Below are 20,159 nucleotides of genomic sequence, written 5' to 3' on the forward strand. Positions count from 1 at the left end.
CACTTGACACAGGTACCTTAGCCTAGTATTAACCTACTTGAGGCACTGTTGCCCAACCACACTTGGCTACAATTTGGAAGAATAAATGTATTTTACTTCCATATATATAACAGCTATCATAGCTGTAAATTGACAAAACTGCATATTGCATTCATTCAACAAATATTTATTTGGACCTACAAGACACTGTTCCGGGTGCTGGGAATACAGCAGCAAACAAATGCACCAAAAGCCCTACTTCCATGGGAAAGAAGGAAACCTGGTGGCGCAGTGGTTAAGGGTTCAGCAGCCGACCAAAAGGTCTGCGGTTCAAACCCATCAGCTGCTCTGTGGGAGAAAGATGTGGCAGTCTGCCTGAATAAAGATTTCAGCCTTGGAAACCCTATGGGGCAGCTCTACTCTGTCCTATAAGGTCACTACGGTCAGCATCTACTCACAGTAATAGGTTTGGCTTTGGATTGGGTTTCTTGAGAAAGAAGCAATTAAAAAAAAAAAGAAACATGAAAATTCTACCATATATCAAATGATAATACATGCAATGGCAAAACTAAGCAATGATTTGGGACAGGATGTGCCAGGGTGATAGGGAAAGGGGGAGAGGCTTGCTATTTAAAATCAAGTGGTGAGGGAAGGACTCACTGATAATGTTGGAGCAGTCTCCCAAAGGAAATCAGCACCTAGTCATGTGAGTTATATTGGGGAAGAGAATTCCAAGTAACGAAACAAGCACAAAAGTCTTCATCTAGGAGTGTGTTGCGTGCAAGGACCAACAAGGTGGTCAATGCCAACTGGGGAGATGAGCAAGGGTAGAATGAAAAGTCCTGGGAGACGGACTGGGGAGTCCATTACCCTGCGTGAAAACTAAGGGCCCACATCTCATAAGCGTTATATAGAAACTGCTTCCTCAATACTACAAAAATATTCAGAAAAAGCAAGAATTTTAAATAGTATGTTGCTTTGTACAATTGTATATACTTAGCCCATAAAAGCTAGGAAACTTTAAAAAATTAGTTTATCAAACTTTGCTTTACTGATTCAATGGTGTAGAGATTGATGAAAATTTTTATCTCAATGGGTTTGGTTTTTTGGTTTATACAGGTTACTCCAGCTGCTATTATTCAAAAAGGGCAATTGCTCAGGCATGTTACTGCTTTATATGCAAGTAGTCTAATAGTATCAATCAATATACTCCAAGAATAACACTAGTAAGTACATGGAACTTGAGAAATATTCTAGGAAATCAATAAACCAGAAAGGCACGCATAATAATTGACCATGCTAATTCTGGTCATTTTTCCTGGCTTTTATAACCAGAGAATACAGATCTTAGCAGGTACACCAACGACAGTCCCAGAACAGATCAAAATTCTGAGATTCTCAGGAACTGAAAAGAGTAGACCCATGATATATAACAAGAGCCGCCCCAGCTTTAAAGCATCTTCACACAACCCAAGATGAACAGATAGAGTTCAGAATAAGGATGACCTCAATCAGAAATGAAGTAAAGGCTGCCAAGGTTTCAGGAACAATGAAGGGATTCCATACAGGAAAGGATGGGAATGGACTCACTTTTAACATCTTACAGAACTAAGTTAAAGTGTGTGCAATACAACATGGTATATAGGAGCTCAGGCTAGTGAACCAGATGGGCTGGGCTTTGGATCCTATCTCAAGCACTTTACAACTGCTAGAACTTCTTAGGTTCTCCCCCACCAAAAAATAAATAAATAAATAAAATAACCAGAATAAAACAGTATGTCCCTAGAAGAGTTTTAGAAATTAAATGGTATAACTTAAATCCATTAAATACACATTTTTGCACTAGTGTATATTTTCCTTTATTTCTTCTAAAAGGAACAAATTTACTCCGCACCCTGCATGCAACCCCGGGCATGTGCGCGCGCACGTGCACACACACACATACAGAGCAACATGAACACAATTTGAGGCAACTGTCAAGTTAGAACATATTGCAATTATTGAAGGGTCATCTAGGGTTTCCCTTTGTTGTTGTTTTAATTAACATTTTTCTTCTAATATTACTCAAGTTACAACAGAGATTACAGACCTGAAATATTTTAACTGTTTATATATTCATCCATAACTCAATTAACATGCACCGAATGCCTGTTACTCTGTTACTAGGCTTAGGTCCTGGTGATACATCATAGTTCAGCAGCAAGCCCATGATAACTGCAGTACACACAGGGTCCCTCCTACCAGTCGAGAGGACCAGGGAAGTGCAGGCGTGATGACTGAACTGAGTCCTGCAGGAGAGGCAGATGGCCCACCAGAGTGGGAGTGGGTTCTCAGCAGAGGGAATAAGAAACAGGACTAACCAAACCTCTAGTCTCATTATTGCCTCCCCAAGCCCCTTATTTCTAACCCTTCACTGCAGGCACTGGGGCTACCTTGATCACTTGTATCCCCAGTGCCCAGCATAGCCACTGGTACACTGTATGTACTCAGGAATATTTGTTGAATGAATAAATCAACAGAAAAATTAGATGACAAAGTGTATGGATGTTTAATATCAAAAATAACACAAAAGCTCTGAATTACATACATGTCTTTCCCTAATTTCTTAGGGTACAAGTGATGTTTGAGGCAACGAAGAGTAGATAAAAGACAGACCTCTATAATGTATCTATGCCCAACTTAACACATAAGCCAAACAAACCCACTGCTGTCCAGTCAATTCCGACTCATAGCGACTCCATTAGGTTTCCAAGGCTGTAAATCTTTACGGAAGCAGACTGCCACATCTTTCTCCCTCAGAGCAGTTGGTGGGTTCAAACCAAGGACCTTCTGATTAGCAGCTGAGCGTTTTAACCACTGCACCATCAGGGCTCCTTGCCCAACTTAAGAAAGAGTAATTAATACATAAGTGAAATCAAATGAGATACGAAATAAGAACAAAGGGAGACAGATGACTTTCTGTTCTATCGGGCTTATAAAATTAAAGCTTTTGCAGCAATTGATTTCTATGTAAAAATGATCTCCAAGCCAGTAAACCAGTAAATGATCTCCAGTTCATATGGTTATATCGTTAGATAAATGAAAGAGGAAGGGCTTTAACAATCAATCTATCGCTAAATTGTTAAATCTATTGTTAAAAGTAGGAGTAGGAGTTATAGCCCTAGTGTTTCCAAAATTTCAAACCACTGACAAACACTTTGCTTAGTTGTCACCATTATTCTTTCTATCAATGAAAAGAGAAACATGAGGTCCTACAATGTGCCAGGTACTTACACATATATAAGATCAGCTAGTTCTCATACCCACCTTGAGGGACAGGTATTACCTTCACTTTACAAATGAGGAGAACAAGCATTTCCAAGATGGATTTTATACTGAAAAAATCTGAGTATCAATTTCAAGAAGTGCTAGCAACCGGTGCTGACAGGAGAAGTAATATTGGGGACACAGGAGAAAGGAACCAATGTCAGGAGAGACAGCCTAAGTCATCAGACCCATTATTTGGGAAATGATTATGTTACCATTAATTTAAAATACCTAAAATTAAAAATCATACTTCTGTACTACCTTTCTTTTTTAATGGAAATACGTATCAGGAGCGCTTATTAGCCAAGTAACCATTATCAGAATCTCTGCTGTTACATGGCTAAGTAAACTAATCACCACAAAATATACTCCACGAATCCACCACTTGAAGAATTAACTCAAGACTTCCTCCTGGGTTAACGCAAGCATTCATCCCGACTGATTTATGTCCATTTCTTTACTAGTCTCTCCATCATTGTGAAATGCTGAGAGCACCATTTATAGACAAGGAAATCACCCATTAAATAAGACTGAAAACCTTGTTAAAAAGATTTCAAGAAGTTGTTAACACTGATGTTAGAAATAACTAAAAGTCACACACAAAGCCATTAACAAATGAAACATAGAATTTTGACAACACAATAAAGAAAAAATCCAATGACGACAGAAGTGCTTCAGAATAGTTATTTGAATATCAAAAGATAAAGGCTTAGAAAAACTGACAAACTCTCAAATATTCTTGTAAAACTGACCACCTTTCTGATCATGCTACTCAAATGTGAAATGCTATCGTACAAAGTTTAAAGAATAGTATGCCAATAATGTCATTATAAAAAAATTTTAAGTATCATCTCATAAATCCATTAAACCAAACTCGGTGCCATCGAGTTGATTCCAACTCATAGCGACCCTACAGGACAAAGCAGAACTGCACAGTAAGGTTCCCAAGGAGTGGCTGGTGGATTCAAAATTGCTGACCTTCTGGTTTGCAGCCAAATGCTTAACCACTGCCCCCCATCTCATAGTGCAATTAAATCACAGTTTTGTAATGATAAGATAAAATAAACAGTATTTAGTTTTCATTTTTCTAAGTTTTCTTCAAAACTTCTCCTGACTCCCAGCTATTTCACATTATGGAACTTTTGTCCCTATTTCTACTTGATTTATTTAAAAATGGTAGCCTGTTTGGTTTTAATTATTCTTAGGTAACAATACGAAGTGGAAGAATGTTGAAATAACTGTACCTACTGAATAAAAAGTGACTAAAACAGAGTACAAACATAATTTTAACAAATTAATCACAACCAAAAGCTTATCTTGTATTAAGTTTTAGCTGAATCCTAAGTGCCAATGCAGCAGGATAAAGCATAACCTCAACTTCAGCAGAATTCATCTGAAGGCTCATTTACTCAAAGAAAGAGAAAGGAAGACAAAAAAGGAGACAGAAAGAATACAAATCAAGGGTCCTGTCACAAGCATTCTTGAAATGTTTTTAAATATTTTAGTAGCACCTGGAACTACTGCAGTTCTGACAGTAATATTTCCCTTCAATTCTTGAGTTAATACGCACAGGAAGAATCAATGTTAGAACATTTCAAAAGGTTTTCCTTCCTAGCTACAGTAATGCTTATACACTTGGGCTGACTAAACATTTTCATTCAGTTGCTGAGAAGCTGGTATTTATGTACTTTCTGACCAATAACCATTGTCCTTCAAAAACCAAAGTAAAAACTGCCAGACTGCCCTCAAAAATTGCAATTATTCCTTTTCTTTATGCAAGGGAGAAAAAAAAAATCACCTGTTAGAGAAAGCACCACTTAATTTTGTACATAAATAAAATCAATCCATTTATTTCAGCAGCAAGATCTAAAATCAAGACATTTGTAAAAATCCATTTTATACGTGTGATGGATATGTTTTGCTTCTTGTTCTGTTCAATTCTCCGTCAGAGCCTCCCTCTTCTCCGCCTAGAAGCCTTCTTTCCTGAGGAAAATATTTCACGTATTTTGGTGGGACCAATTCAACCCCCACATCCAGCTTTCTGCACAGGAGCGAGAGGATGAGCCCAGCCCCAACCACAGGAATGGTTCACAGATGTTCACCAGGTCAGCCAGAATCCTCCCAGGGGTCTTCTCTGTCTCTGTGCGTAGGATTGCTAACCTCAAAAGGTTTGTCTGGAGTCGCTGCAGGACTTCTCCACGAAGTGGAGTACTGCCATAAAATGTCAGGGAGAAACCAGCAGAGCCAAGATTTTGGAGAAGGGCTGGGAAGAAATAGGGCTCTGATTATGGGGGAGTTTGGGTCCACTCACCTGAAGCCAGTACCCCTGTATTTGCGAAGCAAATGAACCATAAAAGCCCCTTTTTGGTCTAAGCTATCTTGAACTGTGCTCTGGTAATCTAGAACAGCAGCAACAAAATCCTGAGAAATCAACATGTTACAATTTCTTTGGGCCTATTAATCAATAAAAATAACAAGATTGGGTTAGATATTCTCTAGGGTTTCCCACTTGCTGTATAATCCTATTAAGTTGTCAGGATTTTTTGTCAGCCAGGCTTCTAAATGCTTGATTTTAAACAGTAAAAGGGGCCAGCATAAAAGTATGCAATACTTTTAGAAATATTTACACATAATTCTTACTCCTTTCTAATGTGAAATATCTTCAGCCACTTTGGCTTTGTTCTCAGGCAGGCAGCCCAGGTTGGGTCACATACACTCATCTTTAAATCTGGCCAAAAGTTCTTATTTTTCAAGTTCTTAATAGAAAATAAAAGAATTCCTTTTAAAAAATAAAATCTTTGCAGAGGCGCATATTGGTAACGTTACAAAAATCAGGCTGCTCTTGTCCAGATCAAAGAACTAACTTCCACCAGTGGTCACAATCAGCCATCTGAGACTTCACGCACAGAGCAGTACAAACCATCTCAATATACTTCTTAATAAAATTTTATTAAATGTTTTCTGATAAGCTAAATTCTGGCCTCTAATTAGATCTCAAATCTGAAATTCCTTAGAAATAGTAAACAATTATGATACAATGAAATATGAGAAACAGATGCCATCAACCAAAAGTAACTGGAAAATATGATATAAAATGAAATTATGCCCCAATTTGAAATAATTGAAGCCTTTCTTTCTGTAACTGTTCTGAGTCAGTAAAGGTGTGTCATAAATAAAAGTGTTCTAAAATGGATTTTCTGAATCAATTTGTCTCTTCTTCATGACTATATCCAGAATTCTCAGAACAGTGTGTCTGGAACATTAAAAAAAAAAAAAAATTGCCATCGAGTTGATACTGACTCATAGTGATCCTACAGGACAGAGCAAAACTGCCCCATAGGGTTTCCAAGAGTGGCTGGTGGATTCGAACTGTTGACCTTTTGATCAGTAGCCAAGCTCTTAACCACTGCGCCACTATGGCTCCCGGGCACATAGTAAACACTAAACATTTGCTGGGGGAAGAGAAGAGGAGGGGACTGGCAGGAAAAACAGGAGTGGTTGAGGACAGGTAAGTAAGGAGGAAGCATTAAGGGGTGAGGAAGGAAAAGACCTGGATGAAAAGACTAAAAAACTGGAAAGATAGGCTGAGAGGAGACGGAGAACCTGTAAAGAACTGGGGCAGTGGGAGGGACCCACAGAGAGCTGGGGGCAGGGGAAGAGAGAAAAGCAGACCATAGAGAGAAAAAGGAAGCGGTGAAAGAAGGGCATGGGAAGGAGAAGAAAGGGAAGCAGGAAGGGGAAAGAGGGAAGAAAACAAAGGGTCAATGAAGATAACTTCCTATCCACCTGAGTATCATACTTTAAAGTTGTAAGTCACTTTGCATATAAATGCCATTTAAAATCTTAATATTCTTATTTGTCAACTCCAATGAAAGTATTCATATATTAATAAATCTAATACAATGCACATTATACATATACCATTCATCGATATGAACAGATGATCAGTAAAAATGATAAAAATAAAAGTTATTACATCACATTTTATTACATAATTTTAAAAGACTTCATCTTTTAACTTTAGAAACAGGAGACAGTTTATTTAAATTTCAAAGCAAGTACTTGCTGAGCACCAACAAATACATTCAATGGCTGATTTACACATCTTTCCCAACCTGAGCAATACTAAATTCTCTATGCCCTCTAACAGCAAATTACAACCAAGAACAGTGTCATTTCCTGTGATAAAGTTGGAGCTTTAGTTCTTACTTTTCTGATTACTGCCCTTTGCTAAGTGTGCATGTCTGGTAGAGCTCCTGCCTTCCTTTCGGTCATCTTTGTTTCTGGGGAGCACTTTACTAGAGACTTCCTTTATATTTGTCAGTTTTTTCCTATTTTCCTTCATTTTGCCACTTTTATCTAGGCCTGCTTTCTCCTTTTCGCTGTCCTTTTTACCCTTAGTAGCCTCTTTCCTGGATATATCTGAATCCGCAATTTTCTTATCTTTCCAGTCAGCCTCTTTTTCCTTCTTCCCCTTTTTTCTCTCTTCACGCTTGCTTTCTTTCCTTGACTCAGGTTTCTCTTTTTCCTTTTTGATCTCTTCTTTAATGATTTCTTTAACTTTCAGGTTTTCCGACCAAAGGAAAAAATGTTTATTGAAGATATCTCATCTCTAAACTCATGTAGCAGCAATTCTGTGCAAAAGTACTGCCTTTTTACTTATCCCCCCGCCACACACACAAAATGCTCATTCAAAAAGTGACTTGAATCCACTAATTTTTAAGTTAGTTAAAAATAGATGCAAGCCTAGATAAAATATCAGCTAGAACCTTGCTGTATTTTTCCAGCTTGACATATGGTATGGCTCATCTTAAAACAAGTTTAACATGCTATATTATTAAAATGACCCTATCCGCAAAGGCAGTGCTTTACACAAAAGGCTGACACGTTTCACAACTCAAATGACATAGTTAAAGGAATATTGGCAGCTTAAAACAAATTTTTTTTATAACTTTTAAGTACTTACAGAAAGACAATTTTAAAAATTTAGCTCTAACAAAAACTTATATCCTTAAAATATCTGTGCTTACAATTCTTGAAAATATCAGTGCATGAAAAAAATGGTATCTACCATTTAATTTTCTTAGCTAAACAACAAAAAAATTTCCAAATGAGTATGAAATTTTAATTTAATTATCTATAGAGTTTAAAATGACAAAAAGAATTCCTTTTCTCCTTATATTCAACTTTATGAAATCAGTATTCCTTTAAGTATATTTCCCTGTTAACTTACATAGAGCCGCTCAAGCCAACATAAAGGATACAGCAGTTAAATGGAACACAGAGGTAATTCCAAGTATCATTTAAGATAATGTTTTCAACTTGTTTTACATAAAATTTAACAGAGTTGCTTGCTTCTTGCTCTTTCATTAGGAAATCAAAAGAGAAACAAGGTGTTTACTGTACAATGTAGCACTGACACAACAATAAATTAAAGGTATCATTAATGTGATAAAACGTGGAAGAGGTTTTGCCCGTTAAAGTCATGTAATACACTGCACAATGTGTCATTCGAAATGAGTATTTTTTCTGGTGCTCACTAAAAGAAGCACTGTATCTTTCTAGACAGTCTAATAAAATCTTGATTAACCAATAAATATATGACTTGGGCTGTCTCAATTAATTGAATTTCCTGCAAAGCAACCAGAAAATTCTTTCATTCTTCCTGAGAATCTTATTAAAATCCTATACAATATAAAACAGCATTCACACAGAATCTGCCCGAGTCTTCCTCCTATTCAGCACTCTTGGAGAGTTCCACAGGCAGAGACACTGCAGGGGCGGAATGCAGGGGCAATGCTAGCAAGTCATATGCTGCACACTGGCTTTAAAAGGTTCAATTTTTAATGTTTAATTTGCCTCTCATGGTCACATAGTAAAACTGTACATTACTGACCATTTGTTTCAATTACTTAAAGCAAGAATCAAATGGTGAAAATTCTGTTTTTATCCCAGGAATTACTCATGTAAGATGAAAAGTATAAACACTATAATTTCCTAATTCTAAAATTAAAGTACAAATTACAAAAACTCCATAAATCACACATTAAAAGGCTCATCCGTTAATGTTTCACCAAAAAAAGGGGAAAAAAAAGCAAAAACTACAAAACAATATGCTCAGCACTTGAACACAAAAGAATATTGTAAGTTTATTGTAAAGAAAAACATGCTCGTCCCCCATGCTCCTTCCCCATAAGGAAATAAATATTTACACATGAACAAGAAAAACCATACGGATATAAAGTAAGGCTGTTATAATAAGCTGTTAGCCTACATATAATAGTTAACAGGGACAGTGATATTTAAAGAATTAAAATACCAAACACAGCAAATTCTATGCCAAGGTAATGCAGTGCTCCAGGTTTAAGTTTCATTTTACTGAAATCAACAACTTTGATTATACTAGTTTTTTACTGTGCTATAAGACAACGTGCCATCTGAGCTTTTGGAGAAATAAAATCGATCACTGATGAATTCATCTTTTTTTCTAACAGTAATTCAAAAATTCAAACTAAGAAAGGTTTTACGTAGGAAGGTATGTAGGATGTGTATATGTGAATTTAATAATACAGTCTAATATACACTATATCATAACAGTAATAGTATTACATATTCATAATGTAAAGACTGTTGTAAGTATTGATAACACGAAAACAAATTACTTAAAATTATAGACTTGAGGCAGAAAATTCTTTAGAGAAGTTTTGATAAAACTATTTGACTACTGTGCACCCAAAATTAAAAAGCAGCAATGTTTAGTATTAGTAGCTGTATTTACATATCTAGAAAACATCATGCATTTTCAAGCATCAAACTTGATTCACTCAAGGCTAATTTGAAAAACAGAAAATACCTTTAGCCTTAGTTTTTCTCTTGGCTACCCCACTGGGTCCTTCTGTTGGTATTTACAAGATAAAAATAGGTTATGAACAAAAATATTAAAGAAATTCAAAAATAAGTTTTGATGAAATAGTTTAAATTAATGCTTCTACTAAGGAAATTAATTTACTTAAATTCAACATTTAAAAATACAGGTAGTCCCTGACTTACAACATAATCGAGTTATGATGAACCACACTTACGACGATCCTTTTTTTATGATTTGTATATTTTTATATGTATTAAAATATATCTGTAAGTTTATATATAATGTTTCCAACTCCCAAAGACAAATGAAGATCAGATTTATAAAGATACTGACATTAAAGGCATTAATAATGAAAAATTAAAAAAAAAAAGAAGTATTCGACTCACATCAGAACAGACTTATGACAAATTCAGCAGAAGGGAACCCCATCATATGGTGAGGACTACCTGTACTCTTCTTTCAACATCTAAGCATCTATTGTGTCATTTATATGTGATTTTAAAATATTAATTTTACTATCTGTAACAGAAAGATACGTTGTAATCAGTCTAGGATTTAGACAACTTTTCTTAGACCCAAAGAATCACTGGCTTCAGAAATACCTAATTACCCCTGGAAATGGAATTTCTCAATCGTGTCTTGTTTGACCATGTACTACTTCTCCAGCCACTGATGATAACCACCAGTAGTGAAACGGATCAAATGATCTGACTTCCCTGGTCCATCACCATAGCCATCCAAAAGCAGTATTGTATTTTGATAGAATTTTAATCTTTATCATTTGAATAATTATTGCTTTTTTCCATTACTTTAAAATTTCTGTATTAAAAAGTTATACAAGTATGTAAGAATTCTGCTATTACATGGGTACATATTAACTTTTTTTCTCTTCATCTAAAATCTTTGCAATTACTTTCTATTTCCACTTCTAATCAAGAGAAGTTCTGATAATGGGTTTGTTTTTGAACCTCTAACAAAGGTGAATACCATACACTCTCAGTATACTCTTACTTCTACCAAGCTGTATTCAGCATCCCACTCGACTGATCTTTGCAATTCTCTCTCTCCTAGTCACATAACGTTCGTTTATACTCAGACACTAGCTAACTTTCTAAAGTGGCATTCCCAGTTACTTCTTAGGCATATTACAGTGAGAGGTATTAGAATTACCGTTCATGTCCTGTCAGAGTTATTCCATGTGTAATCTGTCACAAGGTTGGAGGTGTTGTCACAAGGAAGCCCCACACCATTTTACATTTATTTCTGCTGTAAATTACAGAACTCACTCTACATATTTCACCAAACTATAATCATACTCCTTCTTCCAGTGCAAGGTGCTTATTCCTATCCTGTTGTATTGTTCAAGTCATCCCCTATTCCTGAATTCCCTCTCCCCTCTCCAAATGAGGTGGTTCTTTTGAGAATGTTAATTATTTTGGTTGAAATGTCACCATCATCATTCTGAAAAGAAAGTGTTACTATGTCTTATCACTAACTACATAAAAAAAGAAAATATGTGAATGAACAGTTCCATTTGGTTATATATGTCCAATTGATTGATGTTCAAGTGCTGTGCTTTCTTACATTTCTGTAACTTTCCCTCAGAGACTGAATATGAGAAAGAGGGAAATTCTGTCAAGCATCAGTTAGCACCCACAGAGGTTCGATTTAAGTAAATGTACAGATTTTTTTTCCAGCAATGGCATGAAGCCAAGTGGTAAAGAAAAGATTTAGTGGTGATCTAGGATTGGGATGGCAGGATGGAAGGGAGGAAAAAAAAAACGAGGTTTAGGGTATCAGAAAAGTGGCTTCAGAGGAAACCAAAAGGCAAGTATGTCAGACCTGCTTTTCTGTTTCTCCTAACTCTAGACAGAATTACATTCTCACCGTTTGCAGTGCCAGCTGATGTGTACTCTCCCTATAGTATCAAAAATCAGCAAATATGCACGGTTTTTCCCCTTTTCTCTCTTCACTGCCATAGTCAATGTCAGGAAAAACGGAACAATTTCATCAAACAAAAAACTCTTGACAACACAATGATTCCTTAAAAATAGTTTTCAAGCAGTATGGAGAAAATTCTATGGATTACAGCCTGAGAAGGGAGCATCTTTGTAATGCATTTGGGTAAGACTTGTTTTAAATTGACAGAATACATTCCAACATAAGGCAGTTATCACAGAAGTATTAGGATGCAGTTAAAGTTGGAGGGAACGGCAAGAAAGTGTTAACTTCTTTTTTAATTTGTATGTTTATTTGGATAGCTTTTAAAGTGATTAGTGTTAATATCTGTGCTGTTCGGGAATTTTTACATACAAATTTTTAAAAAGCAGGTTTATATAATCTTCCCTTAAAACATGAGCGAGATATTCGAAGGTAATCTATGTTGTTTTGGCAAGTGCCTTAGAGTCACTATCCCAGACACGCTTTCAAAATGAAACGTTCTGTATGAAATTAAAATGCCTACATCATTAAACCAGTGGTTGGACCTGTGGTTCCAAACATGCAATGGACATGATTTTAGAAGGCTGGGTTTAGAAAACTCAAGAAGCAACTGCAGCTCTTCAGACAGTCGGCTCTAGAACTGGTAGGCTGTGTCTCTCCTCATACTCAGGTCATTTCAGTCACTCCCACTAGTCACTGATGAGACCCGTGAGTCACGCTGAGCCTGTTTCTCATCTTCTGCCACCCCATACTAGAACATCATAATCATTTCAACCCACTGACTGCAAACAGCAAAAAGCGGTCTCAAATGGCAAAGTCACAGTCCCGTGAGTCAGCAGCTTCTCGTTCGAGAATAGGTATCCACTCCCGGTAAAATGCATGTCAGGACATAACCACAATTTCCTTTTTAATTTTAAAGAGATGATGTAACAAAAACATTGTTGGGGGGTTTTGAAAAAAAGGAGCCAACAAAACCACTAACCCTTCAAGAAGAGTGAGGAAAGGAGGAAGAAAATATAAGGAAACTGAAAGATTGAAAGAACAGGAGAAGATTAGGTCCAGAGACTAGATTTTGAATCAGGATAAAAATACAGATTCGAATGTATGTGCGCTATCGGGCAAGATCGTCTGCACATTTGTTAGCACAGTTCAATTTATTGTGTGACCTTCTATAAGACCTGTCATTTGTCCTATAAGAAGATATGTTCAATAATTTAAACTTGTTCACCTATTTAAACTGGCCTTTACAGTATATCAGTGTTTTATTATGTAAGTGGAGACTCCTGAGGCTCTCACTCATCAGGACTGGCCCCAGCCAAGCATCTAAGGAATATCACACACTGTGCTCAGCTTTGAGGAGGAGTTTAAACAAACACTAAGTCCTAGTTCCTACCTTCAAGGAGTTTACAATTTAGTTAATATCTGCTCCTAGGAATTATGTGGTTACCTCGCCAAACAGCAGTGGCAGAGTCTTCGGCATACTTGTTTCATCGATCAGTGTGTGAAAGTTAAGTTTGAGTCACTGACTCTTAAAAGTGCTCCAAATAGGCACTGTGACCCAAGAAGATTCCACAGCTCAAATTACAGAAAGCTTGTAGTACGCTTTATAGACTTAAATAACTAACCCAAAGTCTTACTGAGAAAGGGTCATGGAGTATTAATCCCCAAAATGTATAACCACCTGACTGAAACAATTGGGATTAATCCAAATTACCTATAAAGAGGTGTACCCATGAAACAGGGCTATGCCTACATCGGCTTTGAATATTCTCCAAAGTTACAAGCATCATGACAGACAAGCATTTTGTTCAAGTCTATCTAGCTAATTGTAAATAAAAACACACCAGAATTCAAGAAGAGAAAGTTTTTCTTACATGTCCAGATACAACTCTACAAGGTAGGATGATAATTTCTAGAATTAAGAATCAGGTACAAGATGACAGACCAGGATGACCCAGAATCGCATTACATCCAAGGCACCTGCAGGACCCCTGCCAGCAGCCAGCCGAAGCTGGGCCTCAGGAATTTTACACAGTTCAGTACCTAGAACATGCTTCGCCAAACGACTCACACCCCACCAATCATGTCCCCAAGAACATCAGGGCTGAAAGAAGCTAAAGAGCAGAAAAGAAATTCCCAGAGTGTCACTTCCTTGTTTTTGTGTCTTTTCAGTCAGGAAAATGGTAGCGCATCTGCAGAAGAAAGAACGGCAAGTGTGAGGAGACAGTACCACATACCAGACACAGAGTATATTCCATAAAGGTTCCTTGATTCTCCAAAATAGAAAAAGTACAGTGCTATACACTGCATCTGAAAATTCCACAACTGTAAGTAAACACTCAAATGTATAGAACACAATGTCGCCTTTTCCAATATGTGTCTAAGTTTCAAAGGTATAAGCCAGGAAAATATTTTCATTATGAAACAGAAAATTACAAAATAAATCCTTAGAACATTAAGAATTATACATCATAAATAAAACTTAATTTTTCTCAGCTTCAAAATGCTTTATACCACAGTTTTGCAAGAAAACAACTTTATTTTCTCTCATCAAAAAAAGCCCTAGGTGAACAGTTGAAGGAAGTCACAGAAGTCAGGGGTTCATCAGCTAGATGTATTTTATCTTTAAGAGAGGCTTTTCAATGGGGCTGGTTAGAGGTGGAACTAAATACTAAACGGTAATTACATCACATCCTTGTTTTCCATTTACAAAAACAAGGCATAATTAATTTCTGTATATAAATTATCCATTAGTATCATGACAAAAAACAAAGACTGATGAGAAATTAATGATTCCAAACATTTTCAACATACATATCACTATTAACTTTTCATAAAGTGATCAAGTATCTTCTAGAGTTAGTAATAATGACGCTTCCTGAAATAAGACTGCTTAAAAAACCTATCTCGGACATTTGGCTAAGTGAATTGCATTGGGGGCAGGGTCCAGGATTGTTTTTGAATTTAAATATAATGGACTTGGATATTTCACTGCACTCAAACTAATTCCCAGTGGAAGGCACCAAAAATACAGGCAAAGACTGAATAAACTTTCAGAGAGAACATTATTAAATCATACACAGCGACTGAAGAACAGTCCAAGTGGTAGCTTAGCTGAAGTGTTTGAATATTTCAAAATCAGCAGCTTTTGCCTGTCAGAAACATTCTTCCTAAGGAATTAAGGAGAGAAACACTAGAATTTTAATAGCCATTTAAGCTTCAGGAGATTACTGTCCAATGTCAATGAACAACATACTACAGAACTGTGATTTGTTTTTTACTAAAATTAGCAAGTTGGACAGTCTTCCCTGATAACGTAAATGGGGAATAGGACGGGCCCTGATGTGTCTTATATTCTGATTCAAGACTCTGACTTGCATGCTATTGTTTTGATAATCTATGAAGGATTTCTAATAAGGAAACCAAATTTGTCACATACCCTTCTGGCCAAATAATCGATTTACTGGAAAGAATTTGATTAAATATAAAAAATACGGAATATTTGAAAAGTAGAAATTATTAGTTAAAGAAAATGTTAAAATGTAAGAAAACATTTTTGAATTTTAAGCTCTATGGACATGCAAACCTAAGTAAAATTTAATAGATTAAAACATGAAACATCACTCCTTCAAAGAGTAATAAAAAAAAAATTTTTTTTTTTCTATTACTTTTTGATAGAAACCAAAAAGTCTTAGGCCTTATTCCTTTCGAGCTGTAATAATTTGTTTGGGGGGCGGGGGGAGATAAAATCTCACTTCCAAAAAACACATTAATATATTGTGAATAAAGGTGCTTTGGCTATTACTGAAGTAAACTCATTTTAAACCAATTTATTCAAAAGTGTCTTAAAAATATTTCCAAATATGTTTAATAGACACTTTCTAATGAGAAAAATTTATTCTCATAAAAAGAATTACCACCTTAATAAATTTAATTTACAAATATAAAAATCACTTTACATTTAAGCCAAATTGATGGACAGTTAATAAGGCAATGCAGGAAAAAATGGCAAAAGACTATTATTTAGGAATACTTTTAATATGCACATTATTTAAGATACATATTCACATTTTCCCTCAGATGGAAAGTGCCTACATTAAAAAAAAAAAAAAAAAAGGAAATTACTTTCTCTGGATGTCTATTTGGAAATTTGGAAATAAAAGTAAAAAGAAATTTTGTTTTCATAGACAGAAATATTCAGACATACTAACATCTGCATACAGTAATTTAAATACCATAAGGGAAAAACACAGGGTTATTTTCAAATTATTTTAAAAGCACCATTAATACAGAAATTTAAATTGAAATTTGTGTTAGCCTATCTGACACATCAGTTAACCAAAACAAATTACAATAAAAATATCGATTTTTTAAAGAACCACCATTTTACATATCAGTGTGTTAAAGGATCAACAGAGAAGCATTTAACTTATGAATCATGCCAGAAATATTTTTATAATCAAGTACATGATAATTATCTTAATAGCATGTTAGACAAGCATCAAGGGTTAACCACAAAAACAACTTATTAAAGTTTCCAAATCTAGTTCAGTGAATACATCAGTTGAAACAAAATGGTACAGAAACCAATTACACCACCAAGAACATCCTTTTCAACGTACTTTATGGACTACTACAAGAATGAGGAATGCCTTCGTGTTCACTAACAGTGGGAGACTAGTAAGTAGCTCTACTGGTGAAGAAGATCACATGGCAGACTTTTATTGTAAGATCATGACCGCCTCACTGAAAGTTAAGCCGTGGATAAGCAAAAGGATAAAAAAAGAAAAAGACTGCTTCGGGTTTTCATAAGCCAATGACTTCAGTCCCTGAATCAAAGTTACTGATTATGTAAATCCAAAATAACGCAAGTCTTTCCCTGAACCCCTTCATTCTGTGACGTACCATCAACACCATCTGCAGTTTCGCTTTCTTCTTCTTCTTCTTCTAGCATTTCAAAGGGAGTCATTATATCATAGAGAAATGAGAGGAAACCATAAAACCAATCAGAACTTTCCTCTGCTAAAATATTAAGGACTTCCTCAAGAGAATCAATATTTTCATTACTGCCATCTTTGGTCAGGCCTACATAAGAATAAAGGAAGAGAGAAAGAGAAAATAAGGAGAGCAGTTAGGTGGAAAAAAGAAGTTGAAGGAGAGTGAGCTCAAAAAGGGTGTGCATCATATCACAGTCATAGAGGTTCACAGAAGGATTTCCAGGAAAACAGATTGATTATGACACAGACCTTACAATCAACTCTCAATCAAATATACTAAAGAAAAGCCACAATTTGAGCTACCCGAGCCATTCTGACCAGCCCCTAATCAGGTTTTGCCTTTTTCTCATTGGAGAATCTTGAGTTGAAAAACTGACAAAATTTTATCACTCAAAATCAAATGGGATTAATGGGAAAAGTAAGTAAAAGTAGTTTGAGGGGAAAAAAAAAAAACATACTCCTGACAATCTTCAGATTTGCTCATTTACCAACCAGGTATTATCGAGAGTTGATTACACATTTACATATATCAATGAATATTCATGGACAACTAAAAGGATCACATTCTCAAAATTTCCCTGTTAGGACCTTTAACTTCTTAAGTTAATAGGACTAGCAGGATTACTGCTTACAGTACCCATGAATGGGTAATAGATTTACTCTAATTATGTAACTCAGATAATGAGCTTAAGTTTTAACACTATAAAATATGCTAGCTCTATAAAAGCTTCCTCTGGCAACTACCAGTCCTATAATTTAGGCTAATAAGAACAGTCAGCTACTGATAACAATTCACTCTACCTACCAATGTAAAATGTGATCGAGGACTTAGCCAGTCATTGGCAATACAGCATTCCAAACCACTCTCTCCGGTCCATAAAATTAGCTTATACTGCAAAGATCCCTGACTCCTGTTGCTTTTAAGTACTGATTCGAAAGCAGACCTCCATAGTGGAAAGAAATCAAAGTAGATACTATTTTTATCATTGATTTTCTCTGTGAAGAACTGGTTTTAGGTAGGAACAGCCTTTTGGCTCCAAACCCGTTGCTATCAAGTCGATTCCAACTCATAGCGATCCTATAGGGCAGAGTAGAACTGCCCCACAGGGTTTCCAAGGAGCGCCACCAGTAGGCATCAAATGCCAAACCTACACACATCCAGGTTCCATCATTGTGAGGAGTAAAAACAGGGTGAGGGTTGTGGCTGTAAGAAATGGAAACATCCATGACCACATGGTTTTTCAGATCATAGGCACCTTGCAATTCAGTCATTTCAAGTTCTGGCAACACACAAATTCTCAACATAGCATAACTGCCAGTGACTGAGATTGGCAGGTGGAGTTAATAACAAGATAACTAGTATAAATATTAAATCTTACAGTGAATTTCCTCTGCTTTAGTCAACAGAAGACTACATCATATCATTCTTCATATATTTGGGGGAAAATAACACAAAGTACAGTTTGTGTTTAAATTATTTTTCAACAGGCCCAGAGAGTCTTTTCACTGGATTTAAGAGCTGACAAGTGCTATAAAAAGAACTGCACTCCCACTCAAGTCTTTGTGTGAATAACATGTTTCTTCTTCCTGGCTTAAAACATTATAGCTGTACATTTAGAATAAACATTTTTATTTTGTTACATTTTCTAATACTTTAAGTACCTGCAAGTATTGAATATAAAACTGTACTGCCCTTTAGTACAACAGGCTGTGCAACAAATACATACACATACTTGAACAAAACTAACCCACCATGCAACCTTCCTTGAGTTTAAAACAAAAGCACTAGTCAAGAAAATATTCTGGGTACACAATTACTTCTTAGCCTGTAAGAAAAGGCCCCAACCAAAGAATAGGGGGTCAATGCCTTCAGCTGGGAAAGGCCCAAGCCTCTCCACCCCACAGCTGTATCAAGGGTCTAGCAATTGCTGACAGGCTTCCCTTCTGCTCTCCAGCCATACCTGGCGCAAGTTGTGGGGAGAAAGGATAACCGAGTGGCCGCTAAGGGACGTTACTCTACAATAACATTATCCTTGGCATTTAGTCCTCTGATCACTTTTTCTATTTCATTTGGGAAGTGAGTATTCAAAGAACATATTTACCAATGATGGAGTTTTCAATAATATAAACTAAAATCAAAGAAACTTCATTTTAGATACTTTGGCTACAAAAATAAGAAGTCATATAAACGAGAATAGGCTTAGTATATTTTGAAAGTGTATCATAAGGGTATTTGCCAGAAATAACAGAGTAATAAAATTAGTAATGGTAATTGATCTTGATTCACTCAACATATATTTAACTTTCACTACATATTTCATGAGAAAAGCTATAAAATGTAAAAGAAACATATTAAAGTGTATGTTTCCTCAAACTGATAAGGTTTACATATATGCAGATTTAAGAGTTCAGAACACTTATGGAATGTCAAATCTATGAAAGCTAAACACATCTCATCTCTTACCACAGCTACTATGCCAATATCTCCCTTCTCTCTGACTTTCTACTTTCATCCTTTCCTTTGTACCACCTCTGTCTTAACCCAAAGCCCTTACTTTGAGCTGCCCCTCCAATGAGACCATCCCCAGGGAGTCTAGTTCCTTTTTGCAATCACTGAGCGTCCTTCCTCTATTACCTCTTCCTAAACAAAGAACCCTGTACCCCAACAGTATCACTAGTCTCTTGTCTTTGCAATCATCCACCAGTAACAGAGGCACAACTAAGCTACAGTAAACTCACAAACCAGAGAAGAATTTTAGTCACACAGTTCCGTTCAAGTTAAGGATGCAACTCATGCAGAGAACTCAAACACTGAGTGAGACTAGTGGTGATGCATGACATTGACCATTGGCCTTTGGTTTGTTTCATCTTTAATAAACCCACAAGCCAACCATGAAATAGTGCAAGTGTACAATAAAATAGTTCCTCTATCTCAGCCTCAAACATTGTGCATTAAATAGGCAAATTATCAAAACAAACCCTAAGATGTACCAAATTTGGTTCTAAATCCAAGTATATAATTCTTATAAAAGGAGCAAGTTATGATCTGCCCACGCTACATATGTGTC

At 36.1% G+C, this 20,159-nt stretch overlaps 1 protein-coding gene across 23 annotated transcripts in view; it reads right to left on the reverse strand.

Moving 5' to 3' along the window:
• ASPH (aspartate beta-hydroxylase) overlaps positions 1 to 20,159 on the reverse strand; it is a 299,144-nt gene that overhangs the window by 205,475 nt on the left and 73,510 nt on the right. For 2 of the 23 annotated variants that reach the window (XM_010588319.3, XM_010588318.3), the window contains 2 exons: positions 10,139 to 10,180; positions 5,431 to 7,845 (listed from right to left, as the gene is read on the reverse strand). The exons of the other annotated variants lie outside the window; for them this stretch is intronic. In XM_010588319.3, the coding sequence (XP_010586621.1) occupies positions 7,484 to 7,845; positions 10,139 to 10,180 (404 nt within the window). In that variant the 3' untranslated portion in view covers positions 5,431 to 7,483. Of the gene's footprint in view, positions 1 to 5,430; positions 7,846 to 10,138; positions 10,181 to 20,159 lie in introns of those variants that run through there. 23 annotated transcript variants of the gene reach the window in all.

This window comes from Loxodonta africana, chromosome 14, assembly GCF_030014295.1.
Source record: "Loxodonta africana isolate mLoxAfr1 chromosome 14, mLoxAfr1.hap2, whole genome shotgun sequence".
NCBI classification, from domain to species: Eukaryota; Metazoa; Chordata; class Mammalia; order Proboscidea; family Elephantidae; genus Loxodonta; species Loxodonta africana.